The sequence below is a fragment of the Temnothorax curvispinosus genome, unplaced genomic scaffold (genome assembly GCF_003070985.1).
Source record: "Temnothorax curvispinosus isolate PA1 unplaced genomic scaffold, ASM307098v1 QBEX01011966.1, whole genome shotgun sequence".
NCBI lineage: Eukaryota > Metazoa > Arthropoda > Insecta > Hymenoptera > Formicidae > Temnothorax > Temnothorax curvispinosus.
Window position 1 is genome coordinate 16719 of NW_020221746.1, and position 24034 is coordinate 40752.

Below are 24034 nucleotides of genomic sequence, written 5' to 3' on the forward strand. Positions count from 1 at the left end.
AAAATGTAATATATTAAATAATTGTAATTAGGTGCGTATTCGTAATTCTTTTTGGATTTGTAGCACGGACACGCACCACGGACAATCGTATGTCGATAATATCGAAAAGTAGATGCGGCTATGTAGTTTCATCACGTCTGCTTTTCCAGTTGGCGCTGATGCGCAGAACATCCGGATTATAGGTTATATGATAAAGTACTGATAAATAGTAGAAAATATTGTCAACAATGTCAATTTAAAGTGCCTTACATAATTACTGTTCCATATTGAGATATTTTTACACGCGTGGTCATATATTGATGATAAATCGCAGGTGCATGCATCTTTAATTTTTTAATATTGGAATTGATTATTATAATCATGATGGACAAACGACTGAAAGCCATAGAGGAACATTATACTAATTTGGAATATGAAAACAACACAGTAGTGAGTATAAATAATATGAGTACTTAGGTACAATATGTCTGTATGAATGTAGGTACTGTTAACCCTAGAATCCATGAGAGGGGTCGATTTCGACCCCAGGCAAACTTTAAAAAAAGAGGTTTTTGCTGATTTTCTGCATTTTTTCGGTCTTTAAATGGCTTTTTTCACTAACTAAACTTGAGTAAAATTAAATTTACCGTATACCATTCTCTTCGTTATTAAAAAACGAAGAAATTCATGTAGGTTTAAAGGCCCTTTATTTCTGTAGGACCGGTTTTACGATCAAATAAAGCGTGGGGTCGATATTGCCCCCAGTCACGGATTAGAAGGTCAAAAAAATGATACATGGATTCTAGGGTTAATAATTAATTATGAAAGTCAATACGAGTGTAAAAGCGAGCACCTTAATCTATATTGTCTTATATAAAAAAATATAACATTACTTTCTATGTGTGTTTTTAGAAAGCGCTACCAAAAATATCCACTTTAACTAAGGAATTGAAATTTATGGACATCAACAACTTCTCAGAGAGGTAAATAGGCTCAATTTCAAAGTATAAGTGACACGATGAAAAAGTTGCGTTCACAAATGTCACTTTTAATTGTGTATTTGCAGATTTCTCAAAACGGCATCTGTAATCGAAGAGAATTTATCTCTTTTTAAAGCTGCTTGTGAACATACTGATACAATTACCACCATTATCAAATACTTGAATTATTTCGGCATGAAGTTTAAGCTTGGCAGTATGTGCGGTAATATAATCTTCATAATTGCAATTTAAAGAAATATGTTGATCGTCTGTTATTTGTATTTTGTGCAAATTTTATTTTGTTCGTGAATAACAATAGTACACAGAAACATGTCAGATTGTTTGTATTCTTTTTTAAACACTTTTTTTATTTTTTTATTTCTTGTAGATGAAGAATACAAGAAGGGTGATGTAGTCTTGTTAGTAATACTTACAGTCCTGAGAATATGTGGCGAAATCGAGATGCTTTCATTTCTGGAACATGCCATCATGTAACTATTAAAAATGTTATGCTTTTAAATAATATATATAATTGTCGCTTATATTTCTTATGTCGAAATTAATGTTGTCATTAATTTTATGTACAAATTGTTTTTGTATTTCAGCAAAAATTCAGCACTGGAAAAATCGATTCGATATGAACGTTTAATACATAAAATTAGAAGTAAGAAAAACACATCAGTAATAAAGTAGAAATTTGTATCTTTCTCCGTAATAAAGATTTTATATATTTTGTTATAGGTCATACAAATGAAATAATACTTCTGGGAGATGCGGATTTGTATGCCGTCATTGGATATTTGAGGAATAGAAAATCCATTTTTGATTTAATCCCATCTGTAAATAAAGTTTGGGTTCAAGAGCCAATAAAAGAGAAATTTTTGTGGCTTGTCAAGGAATATGTCGAATATTCCTTTCCCATTTATACATTTCGAACGAAGAACGAGTTATTTACAGCCAGGACACCAAATGAAATTAACATAGTATCCATATGGACGGAAGATATTGTATTTGCCAAAAACTTAGCGATGTCTTTAAATGTATAGCATTTCAATTTTATAACATAATCCTGCTCGAGAAATTTGTCCTCCTATTATTAATATGACTTCTGTATTTGACTTATTCAGAGAGACGTTCTATTTATAAATACTTACATGGACTTTTACAATGGTACCGTGCTCTTGCCATATATAAAAATGTTTGACGAAACGTTGTATAAACGGTGCGAGCCGAATTTCGACGATTCTATAAAACAGCTAAGTGTGCAAAGAGGTGTGCCAGTTTACAATTTATTTTATGATGGTATATGGCAACCGCCTGTAAAAGGCACATATTACACGGTAAAGAACATACATGGTGTGAGCCAGTGGGCAAATGCAACAAGGTACAAAATCACATTTTCTTGATCTTAATTATATGATTCTCTCATAATGTTTGATAAAATTCATACATGATTTATTTAGTGTTGATATATCGTTGTAGTGGCGATGTTAACAAATGCATTAATTCAGCCGAGAAAGGATTCAAAATATGGAGCAGTAAATCTGTTGCTTGTAGAATGCAAATATTATCCAAATTTGCGTCTACGTTAAAGTGCAGTGAGTACGTATTACGTGTTTAATTATAAAATTTTTTAATATTTTCATAGCGTCTTATCTGGTTTTAATTGTTCTCAACGATATCTTTTAACTGGCTTTCTCTTGTTTCTCTTTAGGAAATTTGTATTGGGAGATATAACATCGCAATGGATAAAATTCTCATTTATTTATGAGAATTCTTTATCTTGGGTCTCACAAAGTGAAGGGTCAGAAGTAACAAAAATTCGTAACCCAAGAGGTGTTATTATTTTAAAGGAGGACGATGAAATCTTTTTATTTCAACGACTAATGCAAATTTTAACCGTTGGCAATTCTGTTATCGTTATATGCGACTCAAATTTCTGCAGTCTGGTACCATATTGTAACATGTTTTCAGTATCTGAGATACCGCCAGGTGTTATAAATTTGTTGTCAAGTGAAAATGTAAAGGATCTAGAATTATCTTTATGCGGGATGGACTACGAAAGCTATGCAAAACAGTTCTTCTCAGAAGATCCCGACGATCTCGAAAAAACTTACATAAACCTTACTACACCGAAACAAATTATAGTTCCTCTTAAATAGTTTTTAAATGTAACGTCTAATGTTTGTGACAAAGGCATGATTATACATATAAACATTATGATATGCATGTGTTTATTTCCATTTATTTTATAATTTTCATCATTTATCTATCAGTTCGTTAGAATAAAGCTGATAACTAATTCAAGATTAGAAGACAGAGATTACCACATCTTGTGAACGAACCTGTTGGAAGAATTTTGCAAAGTGCTATAAATTTTATCGGCAGAATGCCAACAGAAATGTAACAATCGGTAACAGACTACGACATATAGTAGATTGACGGTAAAAACCGAGAAAAATCTCATTTTGTATTAACATTTATGTTTAAATTAAATATAGAATAGAAATAAATAGAATTTATCAACATTCTAAAAGATAATCAATTGTACTGAGTTTATGTCGCCAATCTATTGTTACGTACACTACCTCTATTAAAACATCTAATCAAGTCTACCGAAATATCTAATCGAACTTGCTTGTCTACGAACAACGGTATATCGACAGTGCCGAAAAGTAGTTGCGGCTTATGTAGTTCCACATATTCAGGTGTCGCTAATACGCGGGAGATTCCCTCTCCGATTCAATACACAAGAACACAAGTTTGATAAACAGAAGTAGAGACTAGAAGATATTGTCAGTTATAAGTCATTGTCAGTCGAATCGGTTATAAAGTGCCTCGCAAGAGATCGTTGATTTACAGCTGAACATTGAAGTATTTTTACACGCGTGAACAGCTATCCGTTCTTTATCGTTTTTAGACTGATAATCAGTCGCAAGTGCATAAATCTTTAATTCTTTACCAATATTGAAATTGATTATTATAATCATGGAAGCTATAGAGGACGAACTACTGGAAGCTATACAGAAATGTTATACTGATTTGGAATATGATACAATTAATTTGCCAGATGGGGACGGCGAAGACACAGATATCGCAGATAAAATATGGAAAGTATGTATATGAACGTACTGTTAATAAATATTAATAAGTGCGCATCATAACCGGAGAAGGCGCTCCATTTTTTTTTTCCATAAACTCACTTGCGACTACTTTTACACCCCAATTAAGGATTATTGTTATTAATTACATATTTTGGTTCTATAATTTATCAGTTTGAGGACAACATGTATACAGATTTACTCAACATTTTCCGAAAAAAGTAAGGAAAAACCAAAAAAATATTCAAAAAACGAAAGAAGCACATTAGAATTACTGTGACGTAAACATCATTTTTTCGACACTGGGGTGATTAAGTAGTCCCAGGTGCCCTTTCTCGGATTAATCTATTGTCTGTAAAAGATATATAACATCACTTTTTATGTATATGTTTAGAGCTATTCAGCGGAAACGAAAATATTCACTTTAGGGAAGAAAATGAACTTAGCGGACCGTAATAACTTTTCAGATAGGTAAACACATTGAAATATATACAAACTGAAATGAGCGTTGCTATAGAAATCCACGATAGGCGACCCAGGCAGCAAAGTAATGTCAAATGACATATTAATAATGTCTTAATGACATCTCAATAAAACGTCTTTAGACGTACGTTATTCTGCTACCTGGGGAATGATATGAGAGAGAGGTCCCAAGTTCCTCTTTTCTCCTTGTTTAACCCACAGTGTAGTCAAGAGTAGAGAGGATGGAGTGAGGATAAAGTACAGATCGATCAAGAAGATCAAACAAGGACAGAGCGAGCCGAGCCAGCGCTGCTCGAGACACCTTATATGACATGCTCTCTCTCATATCGCGCAGGCAAGCCCAACGCTTGTTCCAGTTAGTGTATATTTTAGTGGGTAAACATGCTCAATTTCAAAGTATAAGCAACACGTGATGGAAGCGTACATGTTTGGTCAATTTTTAATGTATATTTACAGATTTCTTAAAACGGCATCTGTAATGGAAAAGAATTTATCATTGTTTAAAGCTGATGTAGAATTTACGGATATAATTACGACTATTATCAAATACTTAAATTATTTTGGCATGAAGTTTATGCTCCATCACAGTAAATATGGTAATATTCCGTTATTTATATGTTATGTAAATTTTATTTTGTTTCCCTGAATGTAGTGCACAAAACCACGTCAGATTTGAATTTTGTTTTAAACAATCTTTTTCTATTTTTATTTCTTTTAGATGAAGAATATGAGAAGGATGATATAGTCTTGTTAGTACTATTTACAATCCTGAAAATGTGTGATGAATATAGTGAGATATTATGTCATTTTATAATAAATGCCATCATGTAATTATCAAAAATGTTATGCTCTTAGATATATGTTAACTTAATTGTCCTTTACCAAATTAATATTGTCATCAATTTTATGTACAAATTGTTTTTATATTTTAGTACAAAATCAGCATTGGAAAAATCGATTCAATATCAACATTTGAAACAAACGTATAATAGTAAGATAAGCACATTAATAATTAATGTGATAAAAATCTGTAGCTCTTCTCGTAATCAAGATTTTAAATATTTTGTTATAGGAGACACCCAAACAGTAATAATTTTGGCAGATTCTGATTTATATGCGTTCATTACATATTATAAATATGTCGGTATGTCTATATCTCGTATTTGGGTTCAAGATCCAATAAAAGAGAAGTTTTTATGGCTTATGAATAACATCGGCGGGATCGGAAATATTCAGGATATTTGGGATATTTGTACATTTCGAACGAAGGAAGAGTTATATATAGCCTGCTGGACTGCCTGGACTGCAGATGAAATGAACATAATATCTATATGGACGGAAGATATTGCATTTGCCAAAAACTTGGCGATGTCTTTATATGTATAGTATTGTAGTTATACATGTAACATAATACTGCTTGAGAAATTATTCAAACTATTATTAATATAAATTTCTGTATTTGACTATTTAGGGAGATGTGATATTTATAAATACCTACATGGACTTTTACAATGGTATCGTACTCTTGCCATTTACAAAAATATTTGGCAAAACGGTGCATAAATTGTGCAAGCCTGATTTTGATGATTCTATGAAAAAGATGAGTGTGGTAAAAAGTTCAGTTAACAATTTATTTTACGATGGTATGTGGCAATTGCCTGTAAAAGGCACATATTGGATACATGATGATAGACAGTGGGCAAATGCAACAAGGTACAGATACATTTCTTGATCTTAATTATATGATTCTTTCAAATTTATGATGTTTAGTCAAATTCATACATAATTTATTTTTTATTGATATATTTTCATTGCAGTGACGATGTTAACAAATGCATTAATTCAGCCGAGAAAGGATTCAAAATTTGGAGTAGTAAATCTGTTGCTTGTAGAACGCAAATATTATCTAAATTTACATCCGTGTTAGAGGGCAGTGGGTATGTATTGCGCGCGTTAAGTTATTATAAAATTTTTATACATGTTAATAGTGTCTTTTAGGGTCTCCGCACAATGAAAAATATAAGGAACAAGGAACAGATATTAGCGATTAGAAATAAGAAATCAGATAAATAAAGCTGGTGTAACATTAATACATGGCTTCTGATAGGTTAAAAATCTATTGTCTGTGTTATTCCCTTTTCCGTTGCTTGTATTTTTCATCGTGCATCCAACTTTATTCTTAATTCTTTAGTTCTAATCGCTAATATCTGTTCCTTTGTTCCTTATATTTTTTATTGTGCGGAGACCTTTAGTTTGTTATATCTCCATTTAATTGTTCTCAACGATAATAATTAACTGGCTTTTTCTTGTTATTTTTTAGGGAATCTGTATTGGCAGATGTAGTATCAAAAGAAATAAAATTTTCATGTGTCTATGCAAATTCTTTATTTTACGTCTCACAAAGTGAAGGGTTAGATGTAACAAAAATTCGTAATCCAAGAGGCGTTATTATTTTGAAGGAGGAAAATGAAGCTATTTTATTTAGTCGACTGATGCAAATTTTAATTGTTGGCAATTCTGTCATTGTGATATGCGATGCAAATTCTTGTAGTTTAGTACCATATTGTAACATGTTTCAGATATCTGAGATACCACCAGGTGTTATAAATTTATTGTCTAGAAAAGATGTAAAGGAGCTAGAATTATTATGCGGGATGGACTACGAAAGTTATGAAAAACAGTTCTTCTCAGAAGACGATCTCGAGAAAACATACATAAACCTTTCTAAACCGAAGCATATTGTAGTTCCATTTAAATAGTTTTAATATGTAACTTCTAATTTGTTTGTAACAAAAACATGGGTATATTCATATAAACATTTATAATATGCATATATTTATTTCTATATTTATTTTATATTTTCCATCATTCATCCATAAATTCTTTAGAATAAAGCTAATAATTCAAGATTAGAAAATAAAATTACCGCTATTACCGGGTCTTATAATTAAAGTTGTTATTGGAAGGATTTTACAAAATACTTTAAATTTTGTCGACAGAATGCTGACAGAAACGTAACAATAGGTAACAGAATGTGACATGTTGATTGGAGGCAAAAACTGAGAAAGTCTCATTTCGTATTTAATCTTTATATGTTTAAGTTAAATATTTCTATCAAAATTTTGAAAGATAATGAATTTTGCTTGGTTTATGCCACTAATCTGTTGTTACACTATCTTTATTAAAACATCTAATAAAGTCTACTGAAATATCTAATCAAATTTACTACTAATTTGCTAGTACATTAATATTTTGCGTATTGGATTCAGAATACGTCTAGTATTCTCACTCTCAGTCTATACAGGTATGCAGAAATTTTAAAAATTCATTGCAATATCTTTATCATAAAAATAACTTATATTTTCAATAGCAAACTATTCATACTGCTAAAATAATTTATATGTATCATATCTCAATAATTAAGAAAAATATTTTCTTTATATATAATTATCTAAAGCTCTTTCACGAATTGTACTATACATTTCATTGGTTATTGATATAATACAGCATAAGTGGAATAACTTGAAGTATATAAGGCCTTAAAAAAGATGGGTTTATAAAAGTCAGTTTTTTTGTAAGTAAATATATATCCTTCATTCTTTGTACTTAAAAGATCACTTCGTATACGTGTAAAAGACACAATTAAATAAAAGTATAAATCTGTATTTTTTTATTATTTAAAATATGTATATGTGTATTTATATACACATTTTAAATAATATACTTCAAAATATATGTGTGTTTGTATTAATAATATAACATAAACATATATGTCACCATTAATTTAAGGAATGTATCGATTGTAAGAGGATTTTTGACTCAAATATCGGTAGACAGAGACGTAATGATTAATTTCTAATTAAAGCTTAATCATTAAACTAAACTGTGTGCGACTGAATAATTAAATATATAGTAAAATTTGACACTACCCGCTTTTTTCCTGTACAACCTGCTACGAAACGAATCCGTTTCAACCTTGTTCAACAAAATCCTGCTTATCAAAACTATTTCAATATTTATAACAATGGCTTCACGGATTGTGGATAGAATCCAAAATTATATCTAAGTTGTTCAAGGAACACAAATGTGAGAATGGTTTGCGGTGCTAACCGGATGAAAGCAGGTACGTAGCCCTAAAATAAAAACAAATTTTATTTAAACTTTACAAATAAAATTATTTGTTAGTATCGATATAAGGATCTTGTTTCCATCATACTTACTTTGAAAAAAGCCAGTGGCCCAAGTTTGGCAGTATATAGAAAGATTTCCATTAGATTCTATACACAGAAAATAATAGTTACGAATTATATTCTTTTTTTTTTAATTTATTCCATTTGGTATGTACTGACCTTAAATTCTCCAGGCTTAGCGTTCATTGCTCGTGTCTTCAGAACGTCTAAAGGTTGCGTAAGCGTTGTCGCAATAGCACCCTATCAAAAAGGGAAAATAACATAAAACGTTATCGTTCTTCAAGCGCAGCATGGACTTGGAATGACGAATCTTAGTATTATTTACAGATACTTACTGCCGATACACTAGATAATACGTGTGTCGAAGGATTATCCCGAAAATAGCCAGTTTGTAACAGCATCGTTTTAATCTGGTCGTAACAGCTCAATTGTCCGATAGTCATCAGCGCTGCTCTCATGGTCGCGGTCGAACATCCACTGAACAATTGGCGGACCCCTTCTTGTTGAATTACACGGAATAGTCCATCCAAAGCGTGCTTATAGCTGCGCGATAAAGGAATATATTAACGAGACCAGCAAAATATAGTAAGCAAGCATAAGAACGTCAGTTCCTACTTTCTTCTTAGTTCTGGCGCTACTTTGATATCATTCTGCATGCGTACATTAATCACATCGCCGGGAGTTCCAAAAACACCGCCCGTAGCACCCGAAACTCCAGCCAGCAGCAACTTTTGGTAAAATGGTAATGGATGATCAGACGACTCGAGCGTCTGTTTGCCGACCTATGATATTTAATAACATGATCTGTGTATAATAAATTGAGAAGAAAAATGGTTTATGCATAATAGATAGCGTGTGTAAGGTTTGCATGCACCAACCTCGTATGCGCCGAATCTTATTGTAGAATACGTAAGTTGGCGAAGTAGGGAAGCACTGAGTCCATTGTATAAAGCTAATATTCCCTGTTTCCTAATTATCCCGATAGTAGAATGTACTATCGATAGCTTGCCTTCCTGTTGAGTTTGCAAGTGAACCTGGAAGAAAGATCCGATCATTCAGTCTTGCAAATCTCTTCACAACGTGTCTACATACTACATATAAAGAGAATTGATATTTATTAGTGATTTGAAACAATTTCTAATTATACAAACTGATTGACAAATGTAATATCTTTCGCCATTTTTACTAACAAGTGAAAGTGAGCTTAGAAAAAAAATAAGGATAAAAACAGAAAAAAAAAAAAAAAAAAAAAAAAAAAAAAAAAAAAATATGCAGAAACGCCGTCTCCCACGTTCATCTTAAAATTGAGATATAGGACGTGTCAGTCATTGTTCTACTTATCTTTCTATCTTGTATCAAGCAACAATTAGGAACATTTCTATGGCGTTGGTACGGGCACTGCAAACAGAACAATTAATTAAAATCTGTACTGATTTATCAAGAAAGTGTATAATTAATTTATATTACCTGATAAATTAATGTATGCTAATAAAACGGAATGTCAATATAATTATTTGGTCATCATGTAGAAACGCTGGCTCCCACTTCGACGTTGAAAATATTTTACAGGAAGAAGAGAAAGCTGTGAAAAATTATAGTATCAAAGTTAATGGTGATCATAAGATAGAAAGATATGCACATGTATTTTTTTTCTACAAATAAATAAAAAATAATGCAAATTTTTTGGCGGCATGTATATCTTGTAGCAATAAATAATATTAAATATATCGAAATTTCTGCTCCGTTTTTCTGAATCAGAAATTTATTTGAGACATAGAACGCGATAAATCCTGCAATGTTGTACGATCCCACGCGCAAATATAAACCGGAAATTCTTGCTGAACAAGTAACTCGAGTCGTGCTAAAATTAAAGCCACGATAAAGCGATCTTGCGATAACGGCGACTCTAAACGCGCGATTGGCACGCATTTTTGGAGGAGGTTTCTCGAATAAGAGATACCAAACCACCTTTGTGTGAAAAACTTCGCTATGAAATCTTTGTACATACAATAAAAATGTATGCAAGACAAAAGCTGAAAGTCACTCATGACAATCGGTAATTAACAATCGTAATTAATGTAAATTTAAGCGTCTGGAGGACGCAGGTTGTAGAAACGTGTTGTACTCGTCTAATTGTTGGAAAAAAAATAATTGCAACAATTTCCCAGTCAGCGATCATTGGGAACAATTGAAAAACAGTTGAAGGTTTCAGGTTTCTTATGTTAATTTCTTTCAATGCAGACTAATTATTTTATCTTTTTCTAATTCTAAGAACTAAAAAAAGGAAGATATAAAGTAAGTTAAACCGAGATTAAAGTTAATTTGAGCATTGACAGAAATGAACATATAGACAGTAAAATTTTTCAAAAGCCTTGACAAAGTGTCTGCTACAAATTTTATTGCAGAATGGCAGCGGAAATATAACAGAATCCGCTAACAAAACATGACAATAGACTCCAGAATCTACCTTTTAAATGATTTACTTTCATATTTTAATAAAGTGTTCTATTTTAATGGCTACGAAACGACAGATTCCGCTCGGTTTCTGCGGCCGACTTGTCGTCAGATTACGTCGATGACAGATTTTGCTGACAGAACACGAGTGTGATACGGACGCGGTAGACACCAATCTGTCCCGACTTTCTGCTCGAAATTTGCTAGCGTACTCCTCTAACACTTTGCGCCTCGGATTCGATTTTCTCCTATGAAGACTTGATAAAATCGATGAGTGCAGGCGCTAATCTTATCGAAAGTTGTGGGGGATTCAGATTTCTGTTATCGAATATTCATTCTTCTATATATGAGATATAGTACCAGTAGCTTTTCACTCGATCTCACTCGGGGCGAATTCCGTTCTTTCTCGTTTCACTCTCGTTCTAAAAGATGAATTTAATATATGTTTATTTTTAAACTGGCTCTCCCCTCACACGCGGGCAGGTCGATTGAACTGGAAATCGAGACTGGATCGTTTGATCGTCATTCGATTGCCTTAAGCTTCCTGAGTGAAATAAGGCAAAGTGTATAATACTCACGAAGCTTGTGGCAGCTCGGCAACGAGCGATGGCAGCAGGCAGAGGAACGCCTCCGTTCCAGTCGACAGCTGGACTCCGACTGATGTAATGGATGCGAAACGTTTCGGTGGAATGGAAAGGAGGCTGCGAGACGACGTGTGCCGCAGGCGCACGACACATATCAGCTGACGGCCACGTGCAATAGTACCATCTTCGTCCATGCAACGACCGAGTGTCCCCAATGGCACAGATACCCATATGAGAAAAGTGGAAGTGGAAGCGGTATGCGCGCCGGTCATAACCGCGTGTCCTTCCTTACTGTCGGCATTCCTGCTTATCGCCTGACCTAGCGATAAGCGGCCGATTTGCACGGCGAGTTTGACCGGAATTGACAAAAGTCTCACTGCGATCACGGGACGTGTTATTCCTCAAAAATGAACAGGCCATGTTCCAAAGCGAAAATCGTCTGAAAATTCTAGACTTGATGTCGTCCTCTACTCCTGCTTATACGGCTTCTCTTATATTTCGTATTCGTTATCTAGATTAACAAAGGATTTTGCGAAATTGTATAATTAATATTTAGCTAATTATTTTATGTTATTACATATATCTTTTCATATTCCTAAACTTGAAAAATTAATCATAGTTATATAATTGTGTCATAATGGGAATATTAAATACATAAGTGAATTAATCGAAAATAATAATTCCAAATTTCTAAATAAAATAATTCCATTATGTATTATGTATATCACAAAATAGTAATTGTCAGTACCATAATATGATGATTTGATCGATTCTTGTATATCTATATAATACCGCCGATTTCTCGTCACACGATGCATGGCATGCTCATTTTACAGTGACAGATAAATTGTTTATTTTATATCCTTTCCTTTTGTTTAGTTCTAAAAACAATCGAATTTACGTTTATGGACATAAAACTGGGGAACGCGCGATCTTCCTATTTACTACTATGGAGTACTATGGACAAGCCTGAATTCCTGAATCCGGAGCTTCGCGCTTTCGCCCGAATGAGGTCTCCGGAGTCGGCGTGTCGCTTTTCTGCCGACTGGCACGACGTATTTCGTGACTTCATGGACTTCGTCGTTACTCCACACTCCACGTTACTCCGTGAAGCAAGCGGGACGGTGCCGGGTGTGCGTTAGAGGCGTTAGAGCCAGTTAGAGCCGATTGGAGAGGTTGCGGGGGAGTCGGCGAACCTGACTTTGTGCTCGGTGAGGCTTGTGATCTGTGAGAATCGTCAACGTCGGCTAAACCCGCCGTCAGCGTTCGTCGTGTCGTCGTTAGCGTCTCCATCGTCGCGCCGTCCGCGAAGATGTTTCACCTGCGGAGCCTCGCGCGGTCGTCGTCGATCGCCCTGAAACAGGCGCCGGGTAACGACGTGCGGAGCATGCTGAGGCGGGTCACGCCGGCCGCCTGGCACGCGGCGACGGCCCGCCGCGGCTACGCCGACCACCAGATCCCGGATCGTCTCAAGGACGTGGCCGAGGCGCCGAATCCGCGATTCTTCGACATGGTCGAGTACTTCTTTCATCGCGCCTGCCAGATCATCGAGGACAAGCTGGTCGAGGATCTCGACAAGCGCTCGCGCGTCTCGATCGAGGAGCGCAAGAAGAAGGTCAAGGGTATCCTGATGCTGATGGAGCCGTGCGACCACATACTCGAGACCACGTTCCCGCTCAGGCGCGACTCCGGCGACTACGAGATGATCACCGGCTATCGCGCCCAGCACTCCACCCATCGAACGCCGTGCAAAGGAGGTACGGGATTACACGACCTTTTTATTTTTTTGTAATCGACAGTATCCCGACTCGGTGATAATTGATTGATTCGTAATTTGTTTCTTTTGTAGCCGCAGTGACTCAGGGAACTGATCGAATCGTCCTTGTCATTGAATTTTTGGGTTGAAATTTCGTAAAGGAGAATATCTGTAGCAGGATCGTAGATAATTGCTCGTTTATATGCTATGTTGATATCGAAAGGTCATTTTTGTGGATTGCCATTGTCGAATTGGTTCTAGATAATTGTTATGCAGTATATTTGATCAGTTTTATGAGTCACTGTGTTTAATATTAAACTAACGAGGCTTAAAGGCGAGTTTGATGATTCAATTCAATCGGCACGAGTGCTTACAGCAAAATTTTTAACTATGTAATGTATCATTTAATTTAATCTTTCTTTTTATAAAACATTGATAATTCTATAAGTTAACTGATTTTGATTAAGTTAACTGGAGTTTGATTAGAGTATTAGAGTCTTCCTAAGGGCCCATATACGTATCATGAACAACAATAGGAAGGAAATGAAAATACGGGAGGAATTCCAGGGAATTAATTTTGACATATAAGAAGCTATGTCTTTTATTGCTATGTTTTTGTTTTACTTTTTTATTGTGGATCGAAGGATTCAATCTGGATAGATGGAAAAATTCAATCTAGATAAACGGAAAAATTCAGTTTAGATAAACGGAAAAATTCAGTCAGATTAGATCAAGAAACTATTGTGATGTTTATCTCGCTACTGGGGTGTGAAAATCAGACGAATGTTCTTGGGTTAAAAGAGTTGACGATTTCTGCGAAATATTTTGCTTCTTTGATTCGAGATATTGAACATTCTCACGTTTTCAAGATACTTGAAACCGTGCCGTAATGATAGGATGGTAAGCGATTGAAGATATTATCGTTAATACACGCGACTGATAACACGTGACGTGCCTCTTCTTCCCACATGATTTCGCGATATCACTGTAAATACCTTCAGAGATACATTCATACAACACGAACTCGTCGCCTGATTTTATAAAAAAAAGATATAAATTTATAATATATAATTCGTTTAAACATTTCGTTTTCAACCTATCTTTAACATTTTTTTGTTTCGTATTTGTATTTTAAAGAGTTAAAAATAAAAGAAGACAATTAATAAGTAACCAGTATCTGAATATGAAATATTTCAGTTTTATTAATATTATTTAAAAAATATCGTAATTCCGATTAATTTTCGATCGATTCAAAATATGAACAAAGTAAAAAAACGAGAAAGACTCTATTTTTATATTCGACAACGTTTTGCTAAAGTAAAAAAAGTTGCAAACAGGGGTAAACTACTTTTTTTTTAACATTATTGTCTGTCTTACGATATTTCAAAAAAATAGCCAAGCCATCTTTTCGATGGATTTTCAAAAACTGGAAAATATAATTCCGACTTCCATCGAGTTGCAAAAAAAAGGATGAAGGATACGAGGAGAGGTTGGGAAAAGGATACAAGTACAGATTTTCGTTCCAACGATATTAATCCTGTATTAATCTTGGAATCTTGGATCGCTCACTATTATAGATTCGTGTCGGTGATAAATTTGCACATTTCACGCAAAATATTTCATACGAATGTTTTTGAATATTTATTCGCAGGTTGTGGTGCAGTATTTTAAAATTTTTAAAGACTGATAATCCGCTAATTTGGTTTTATCAGCTCATTGAAAAGTTGTGAAGTACAATTGCATGAAGATAACCATTTCGACGTCCACGTGTACAGTTATTATAAATTAGGTGTGTCCAAGTTAGTTATTTATTGCTATAGTTAGTCTTATGTCTTATGTAAACACGCAATACTTAAGAGAGTTTTATAGCTTGATCATTCACTATTTCTTTGAGATTCAACGAAGATCTAGACGAAGGTCTATGATAACACAGTTTATTTTACGAAATCAAAATGCTAATATTATAAAAATCTCCAAGTTTAAATCTTCCATTTCCAAATTATTTAACAGCTGCAAAAGAATATTTATCCGTACTTTCGTGCATATTACATGATAAATGAACAATTCATAAAAACATTTTGAAAATGTTTAAGGATTTTTTTGTTCGTCTTTATTTGGCAACATTAAGAAATAACGAAACACTAATGTTGTTACGTAGGATTTTAGCTTACTTTTGATCCTAAGAAATGTTGAACATAGATAAAATAATTATTTATTAATAAAATACAATGTAGTTTACACATTTTATAAAAGGAACTATACGAAATACATTTACTTACGTTTTATATATATATATATATATATATATATATATATTTAAATTAGGCTTTCGGTTAAATGGAAATTTTGGAAACGATCTTTTTCGCTTTATCAATAAGCGTAATTCGATATGGAACATTATCTTGTTCTGGAAAAGATATTTCTAAACAACTTCCTTTTTTTTCCTTTCTTTTCTGGGTCTTATATTATCATAACAAACGTCATCTTATTTTATCGAGAAGTTTTTAAGTAAATATTTAAATACATACGCGCGTATTACTAGAACTATGTATACAAAACTAATGTATTCACCAGACACGAAAATATAGTTATAACGATATTTTATTTCGTAATGTTCTAAATACATAGCTATATAGCTACAGCTGGGACGAAAGGGTTAAGCAATGCGTATATCTTTTTCTATATATATCTCCAATACATTTGCAATATAGTACGGTACATTTTGTCATTTTTACTACGCATATAATTTTTATGAAAAGTACTTCTTACAACAAATACATCTGCATGTATATTCGATTAAATTCTTGTGTGATTAATTAAAAAAAGATTAGTTATAACTTTTCGCAAACTTCTACGCGTTAATTGCTACAATAATTAATTCGTCTACACGAGGAAAAAAAGAGTAATATAGTCCTTGTCTCGCGTTACGTTGCTGACGAATTAAAAGTGCTTCTCACATTTGTTAGCTACATATCTCTTGTTTCAGCCTGTTGTGGATCGACTGATAAAAAGGAGGAGTAATGTACATATGTAGCATTAATACGTAGACATAATAGTTTGTTAAATAACTTTTAAACGAAAGTCTGAAGCCGCGGGCGGCACGTTTATGGACGGTACTTTTAGATAATGATATAATTACCATTATATCATGTTTGCCATCTAAATCGAGATAATATCGTTTATTCTCTCGCGAAACAAGTCGGAAATGCTCACGGACGAATAAACGAATTCGGAATTTCCCTCGAAGATTCGGTATTGTATGCAAATTATTGCAACGTCTAATATCAGGAAGTCGAGTTTGTTCGAGTCAACAGAAAACGAAGATTGATAAAATTTATACGATTTATTACGATGTGAGTTTATAAACGTATATCAATACTAAAATCTTTTATATTGCTATCTGTATTATCTTTTGTGTTTGAAAAGAAAAGATAAAAAGAATTTCCGTCCCTGAAACATTTATCTGACACAGCTGTAAAAAAATTTTCTCCTGCCTAATGAATCCCTTACGTATATTGATCTTTGTCTAGTTTTTCTTCAATTTTCAAAGGGACTTTTCCTTTCGAAAAATCACATAAATCATCGTTTTTTTTTTAGAACACATGCTATGGATTATTATTATTTTAACAAACATTCGTCTTTTTGTTGAACGCAGGTTTGTCTCAAGAGTTTCTTTTTTCGTTTCGTTTATACTTATTTAAGGACTCTAACTATCCAGGCATTGATACATTTACCTTAAACTGTTAATTTAAAAACAAAGGAATCGAAAAGAAAAATATGAAAGACACTTCCGTGCCATTCTTTTTCCGACGAAGGATCTATAAATCTCTTCAAAGGATTGCGCTGCGTGGTTTATTCCAGGATTCATTTCTAGAAAACAAAGAAAAAACAGAACAAAAGAAAGAAAAGTCTTTTGAAGAACCGGCCTTATAATAACTCGTAGCGCAGTAGCGCACACACTTACAATTAAGCGTAGTACAATAATTTGTTTGCCAAATGTATAGTCGCCTGAATAAAGTTTGGTCGAGAGAGACAACGTTTTTACTCGTTCAATATTTAAAATATTACATCGTGTCTTGCACGTAACAGCATGCGTTTTCTGAGCTTTTTGTTTATTCATGCCAGGGCCATGGCCATTGCCTGAGCGACCGCCCTAAAATAAATTAATTGGCGGGCACGTTTAACGACAATGACATGATATTTCGGATCAACGAGCTTGTAGACCAAGTTCTCGTGCATGTCGACTTTTTTTTTATAAACGTTATATCAAGTTATGATTTATTTCATCTGGCGATATATGTATAATTTATTATTTGCTGTTAAATGTTACGAGAAGAAATGTCGCGATTAGAAAAACTTTATTTTATAGCTGCAGATACATTAAGGAAATTCATATTTTAAAATTTATATATTTATTTTAAATTTAAATTTATTTATTTTAAAAATAAATTGATTTGTTTTTTGAGATATTTGTATAATCGTGTTTCATAAAACTTTCAATTGAGACAGATAACGATAACGAAATATAAAATAAAAATTGTTATAATACATAGATGATGTAATAAAGCAAACTATTTGTTCGCTGTTTATAAGGTACTCGAAAAGAGATGTCAAGTGGCTTACCAGCTGTTAAATAAATTCATTATCGAGGCGGCATTACGCGTGTCACGTGAAATTTTAGAGGTAGAATATAAATTGGAGAGCAAATAAAATATTATTATCCGCGCGTGATGGAAAAACGTTCGCGAAACGTCGATATTATTTTTAGATTTCTTTTTTTATAGCTTTACTACTACGGGCAGTTCTTGAGATAATAAATGAAGGACAAAAATCTGTCATGTGTTCGTACACTTTCTACCTTTTTATATTATAATTTTATTATTAGAATGTATATAGAAGATACTTATAAGATCAATTTTTTTTCTACAAAAATGGTTTTTTATTATAGGTATTCGTTTCTCGATGGACGTTTCACGGGACGAAGTTAAGGCCCTGTCGGCCTTGATGACATTCAAATGTGCGTGCGTCGATGTACCGTTCGGTGGCGCAAAAGCCGGAATTAAGATCAACCCGAAGAACTATTCGGAGCACGAACTGGAGAAAATTACCAGAAGATTTACGTTGGAATTAGCGAAGAAGGGATTTATCGGTAAGAATTTGCGTTGAGCTAAAAAAAAAAGAAAACAATCGAGGAAAACTCTGTTCTTCGACCGATGCTTCGATGAAGACAATCTCTGATGTAACATCATCATAAACGATGCGAACGGAGGCGTGACGATTGAGCGATAATTTTAGACATCGCTGAGAAGACGTGAAAACATCTTAGGTTCTACCACTGCTCTCGTAATGCCAATCACTATACAGAATTCACCGCCGTTACGTCACAAACCAAATGCTAAGGCACAGCTGGCTGTACGGCCCAATTATCATGAAGATTTATTAGCGAACTGTACACGCGAATGTAGCGAGTAGATTTTGAAGCGCACTTTACTTATTGACATTTTTATTCGCGTGAAATATTTGAGCAAAAAGAAACATTAATTGCTAAGATACATATATATAGATAAATGTGATAAATATACCGATGCAAGATTAAAAATATGGGTAAACAAGTATCGCGTTATAGGATTGCTAAGTATAGTATAACTAACATTGTATAAATGTTTATTTTGGTCGGCTTGAGCAAGTTAATTATACCCACTCGCGGCAATCTTGTATAACTAGACTTTGATACTATATATGCATGAAGAAACATATATGTATACAACTTTCAAACTATTAGTAGAATCAAAAAGATATTGATTTCTCTTGAAAAAAATCGAAAATGTTGAATAAACTTTTTTTTTCAAGAGATAAATGAGTGATAAAATTAATAGTAAATCCAAGAAGATTCCATTTGCCGACTAAACGATTGCTAACAGTATCAAGCAATGTGCTTGTGCACGAACGAGAAATCAATCTGTATTTCAACTTATTACGGGCAATAATGCTTGTAGGCAGTCGCTCTGTGCGCAATAAAGATTGTTAGCAATCGAGATTGTGGGTAATCTGATCTGAAGCGAATGACGTTATTGGAAATTGTTTCGATGAAAACCGCTCTTTTCGCTACGTTTTTGTACTTTTATAAGATCGAATGAGTTTTAACGATCTCCTGCGTTATATGTCATCAAAGTTCTTTCAACAGTGGTTGATTGAAGTATGCCAAGTATGGCATTCAAAAATGACGGTATAAAATATTCAAAGTTACCAAAAACTTTATCTTTTTGTATATCTCGATAACCGCTAATGAGATAAACTCGCATATAATACATGCGTAAGGCGGGTGTGGAAATTAATCAAGATTAGAAAAGCGTGAACATGTTATTAATTTTTTATTTTCGATGTCATTTCAAAATAAAGCCATTTTTTGTAAAAAAAAGTTTTATTTTACGAAATTTTTGGTTTATCGTTTCATAACTTATCATTTCTTTTTCGAAATAAGTGAAATTTGAAATGAGTAAAATTGTTAACTATTTTTGAAACTAATAATAAAATAAAATTTAAACTTATAATACTTTTTTTTATTATTTCAAGATATTTCAGTATTGAATTAGAATAATTATGTATCTATTAACGAAATATCGAGATTTTGTAAATTAATCTTGTCTATTTCTACATCTTTATATTTCTCAAAAAGAATTTGTTTGTACTTTCCAGGACCTGGAGTTGATGTTCCCGCTCCCGATATGGGCACTGGCGAACGAGAAATGTCGTGGATAGCCGATACTTACGCAAAAACTATCGGCCATCTCGACATCAACGCGCACGCTTGTGTTACTGGCAAACCTATCAATCAGGGCGGTATTCATGGTCGTATTTCCGCGACAGGACGTGGAGTGTTTCACGGATTAGCAAATTTTATCAACGAAGCTGGTTACATGGGCATGATCGGTACGCTTGTAAATTGATTAGCTATTTTAATTGTCAATATATTATATGATATTAAATTAATTATTTATAAATTACAAATACATAAATACAACATAGTAATAAAACATTGTATGAATTATATAAATTATAATCTTCTTTAGTCGCACTAAAAGAGATAACATTTTATCAGAAAGATGTCAAATTATTATAAAAATAAATTTTACATTGAGATTATTAAAATTTAAGCTTATACCTGCTCACTAGCTAGTATCATCTTATAATGTATCTTAAGATTTTTAGTGGTTCGTTAGTGCTGAATAAATAAGAAAAGTATAATGATCCGTAGGTACTACGCCCGGTTGGGGAGGTAAATCATTTATTCTCCAAGGTTTTGGTAATGTTGGTTTGCACTCTATGCGTTATTTACACCGCGCGGGCGCCGCATGCATAGGTGTGATCGAACACGATGGAGCCATTTATAACCCAGAGGGTATCGACCCAAAGGTAAACAGTAGTTTGTCTTATGTAAAACTATTCTAATTTTTTTCCACAACATAATTACACAACAGGATTTATGATAAAACTCCTTTTCTTTTACATATTGATATTTATGATGGTTATTTCTATGCATTTCAGGAATTGGAAGAGTACCGCATAGAAAACGGGACTATCATTGGCTTCCCTGGTGCCAAACCATATGAAGGCGAAAATCTCATGTACGAACCATGTGATATATTTATACCTGCGGCCACAGAGAAAGTAATAACCAAAGAGAATGCTGGACGTATCCAGGTAAAGATTATTTTACCGCATTTGCAAAACTTATTTTGATATATTCTAATAGTTGATTACTGCACGTATGTGGAGAAAAGTTTATATTCAGCAACTTATATTGATATTGAATTAAACTTCACTTTGAATTGACAAAACATTAAAATTATCTGATTTTTAGTCGATTTCTTGGAAATGTATTTTTATTTTTCATATATTTTGTGTATTCTAAAAATTATCGAAAAATAACTGCTTTGATGTATCATTTGCATAATAATGAAATCTTAAAAGATCTCAAACAGTAATTAAAAAATGATAATTAATCCAAATTATATTTTTGAAGGCAAAGATTATCGCAGAAGCTGCTAATGGACCGACTACCCCTGCCGCAGATAAGATTCTGATCGACAGGAATATCCTTGTAATCCCGGATTTGTACATTAACGCCGGTGGTGTCACAGTCTCGTTCTTTGAGTGGTTAAAGAACTTGAATCACGTTTCATATGGCCGCCTTACTTTCAAATACGAAAGGGAGTCTAATTATCATCTCTTAGGTACGTTAGACAACAAATTTAATTAAGGTTGATGTACAAGCACGGCCTTTAAAATAATAAACAAATAATTGACAAATTTATCTTTGTAGAATCGGTGCAAGAGTCTCTAGAGCGTAGGTTTGGTCGCGTTGGCGGCCGTATTCCCGTCACACCGTCCGAAGCCTTCCAGAAACGTATATCTGGTGCCTCCGAAAAAGACATTGTCCACTCTGGTTTAGACTATACAATGGAGAGATCCGCTAAGGTAATTAATTAGACTTAATCAATCAGTCAATGACTTACAGTCCAAATTCCCGGGCCTCTTTAGATTTTTTGAGGTTTTTGAGGCAAGATTTCGTTTTATCTGGGAGTAGGTTGTCAGCCTACTGCCCAACCGCCAACCTTGAGGGTTGGTTCCCTCTCCAGATACAGAGAGGCTCTCGGTGGTTTGCCATCACCATCCGAGAGGTGACGATCGTGGCGATAGAATAAAAACCGACGAATTTTTGGTCAGATTTTAACCTGAATTTTCGACTCACTAAAGCAGTGCACATCCACTTTGCGCCACGATCGCCACAATTAATTAGACTAATCAATATAAATTAGACAAAGCGAAATGCAACGTATATATTTTCTTTTTTAATAGGCTATTATGAAAACTGCCATGAAATTCAATCTCGGACTTGACTTGAGGACAGCCGCATATGCCAATTCGATTGAGAAGATATTTACTACTTACTCGGAAGCTGGTCTCGCCTTTTAAATATTTTAGTCGTTAGATCGTATGCAGCGAATATCGTAACCAACGATAAAGACAAAGTCAGTTTTTACGTCAGTATAACCAGCAAGAGAAGCGACCTGGATTTATCATCCAAAAGATATTCACGAACAGTTGACAGTTATGCCAAGTTGTAAGAGGTAAAGTATCTGAAACTTGCGATGGAAGCGTATCCCATGCAGAATCATTACTCGTCATGTTATGCATCGTGACGGTTTGCCTAGTTACGTGTGTAGCCTCATAGATCAGATATTATGACACCGTTAAGTAACAGTACGAAATAACTCCCGAAGGAAGGTCGATATCGACTATTTTTTTTCTCTGTAAGGTAGGAAAGGCCAGGCTCAATGCATTTTTATATTTTACTTCTACGTATAGGATACGGAGAAGTATCGTTATACAAAGCTGCCGTCGAGATAATCGCTATTTATGAATAGCGGACTTATAATTCGCTATTTTTTTCGAGTATGCCATTTTAATGATATTGCTGTATTTCATTGCACTCACATAAGGGAAACATTCGTGATTTTATCTTACGACAAGATTGGCTCTTACAGAGCAGAGAGAGAGAGAGAGCGCAATGAACGATATTTCTCGGATGTTACACGCAACATAATTGTTATACATATGCGATATTCTATTAATAAAGATACTCAAATTCTGAAAGTAAACTCTTTCATATACAAACGAATACGTAAATGCGTTGTTTGTGGTTGCGTTTGATACATCATATACGTATACTAACGGATGCTACCGTAACGAATGTGTAGTACTTGTCCATTACACTTTGCAAGTATAAAAATATGAAAATTGATAGATTATAACTAATACCGTTTTGTCGATTTAATTTGCATTGGTTATTGACCTCGTACTTTCCGCCTATATCCTTGACTTGCCTTTATCAGATATATGTATAAGGAGGTAAGTTCCTCTGCAAATGGTTTCCTTCCCACATGCATTATTCACGGCAATGAGTCGTGCACAAAATACGTACGTGTTTTACCTTATAGTACGATTTTTTCGACATTAGATCTAATACATATAAATACGGTCGAAATAGAATAAATTTATCTGTTCAATAAAAGAAATATAAATCGCGTCTTTAAATTGACTTTACGTTGAAAAACTGAAAAATTGGATTTATACATGTGCATATTTTATATATTTTTTCACAAATTATATAAAAAGTTATGTTATATTTACTTAAGCGAATAATCTGCTGCTATTCATTAATGATAACAAAATTATTTTTAGCGTTTCTGTCAGTTAGCTATCACATCTTATCGTATTGCATGAATGTGTGCGTTTGCCAACTCATATTGCATTCCTTAGAAGTTGCTAGATATTGATGTAATTGTAAATTGTAATAATTTTAAAACCAAAGGGAAGAATGCACGGCGGAGTGAAATATTCTCGTCTCGATCTGCAGTGAGTAAATTTCGCAACGAAGAATACAATATCAGCAATACTTTGCATAAAAAAAGACATTTTAGCAATATCGTATGAATAAAATCCC

General features: G+C 33.7%; 4 protein-coding genes and 1 long non-coding RNA gene across 7 annotated transcripts; 3 read left to right on the forward strand and 2 right to left on the reverse strand.

The window, feature by feature from the left end:
- The first annotated feature begins 160 nt into the window (after positions 1-160).
- LOC112462106 lies at positions 161-3500 on the forward strand. Of its 2 annotated transcripts, none has more exons than XM_025027698.1 (9): positions 161-429; positions 892-962; positions 1046-1182; positions 1348-1450; positions 1565-1623; positions 1701-1999; positions 2087-2343; positions 2442-2557; positions 2674-2799. In XM_025027698.1, exons 1-9 carry the CDS (start codon positions 361-363, stop codon positions 2694-2696), a joined length of 1134 nt encoding a protein of 377 aa, XP_024883466.1. In that variant the 5' UTR covers positions 161-360; the 3' UTR covers positions 2697-2799. The 2 variants fall into 2 exon arrangements, with proteins under 2 accessions (XP_024883466.1, XP_024883465.1); XM_025027697.1 differs by having other exon boundaries at positions 162-429; positions 2442-2561; positions 2674-3500.
- A 100-nt stretch (positions 3501-3600) lies between these two features.
- LOC112462105 lies at positions 3601-7929 on the forward strand. 2 transcript variants are annotated; one of them, XM_025027696.1, is made up of 9 exons: positions 3601-4073; positions 4455-4531; positions 5000-5139; positions 5262-5370; positions 5476-5534; positions 5616-5923; positions 6015-6256; positions 6361-6480; positions 6864-7929. In XM_025027696.1, exons 1-9 carry the CDS (start codon positions 3948-3950, stop codon positions 7300-7302), a joined length of 1620 nt encoding a protein of 539 aa, XP_024883464.1. In that variant the 5' UTR covers positions 3601-3947; the 3' UTR covers positions 7303-7929. The 2 variants fall into 2 exon arrangements, with proteins under 2 accessions (XP_024883464.1, XP_024883463.1); XM_025027695.1 differs by having other exon boundaries at positions 5476-5923.
- On the reverse strand, positions 7923-9803 carry LOC112462107 (mitochondrial dicarboxylate carrier). Its single transcript, XM_025027699.1, has 6 exons — positions 9612-9803; positions 9349-9515; positions 9069-9276; positions 8893-8973; positions 8764-8820; positions 7923-8676 (listed from the first exon to the last, which is right to left on the reverse strand). Exons 1-6 carry the CDS (start codon positions 9786-9788, stop codon positions 8560-8562), a joined length of 807 nt encoding a protein of 268 aa, XP_024883467.1. The 5' UTR covers positions 9789-9803; the 3' UTR covers positions 7923-8559.
- A 249-nt stretch (positions 9804-10052) lies between these two features.
- LOC112462115 lies at positions 10053-12229 on the reverse strand. The gene is made up of 3 exons (XR_003041624.1): positions 11766-12229; positions 10201-10315; positions 10053-10131 (listed from the first exon to the last, which is right to left on the reverse strand). It is a non-coding gene; the product is annotated as an uncharacterized LOC112462115 (long non-coding RNA).
- A 642-nt stretch (positions 12230-12871) lies between these two features.
- LOC112462108 (glutamate dehydrogenase, mitochondrial) lies at positions 12872-23365 on the forward strand. The gene is made up of 8 exons (XM_025027700.1): positions 12872-13528; positions 18476-18676; positions 20224-20457; positions 20783-20940; positions 21073-21228; positions 21551-21761; positions 21851-22005; positions 22387-23365. The coding sequence occupies exons 1-8, from the start codon at positions 13084-13086 to the stop codon at positions 22501-22503; spliced, it is 1677 nt and encodes a 558-aa protein (XP_024883468.1). The 5' UTR covers positions 12872-13083; the 3' UTR covers positions 22504-23365.
- The last annotated feature ends 669 nt before the right edge of the window (positions 23366-24034 follow it).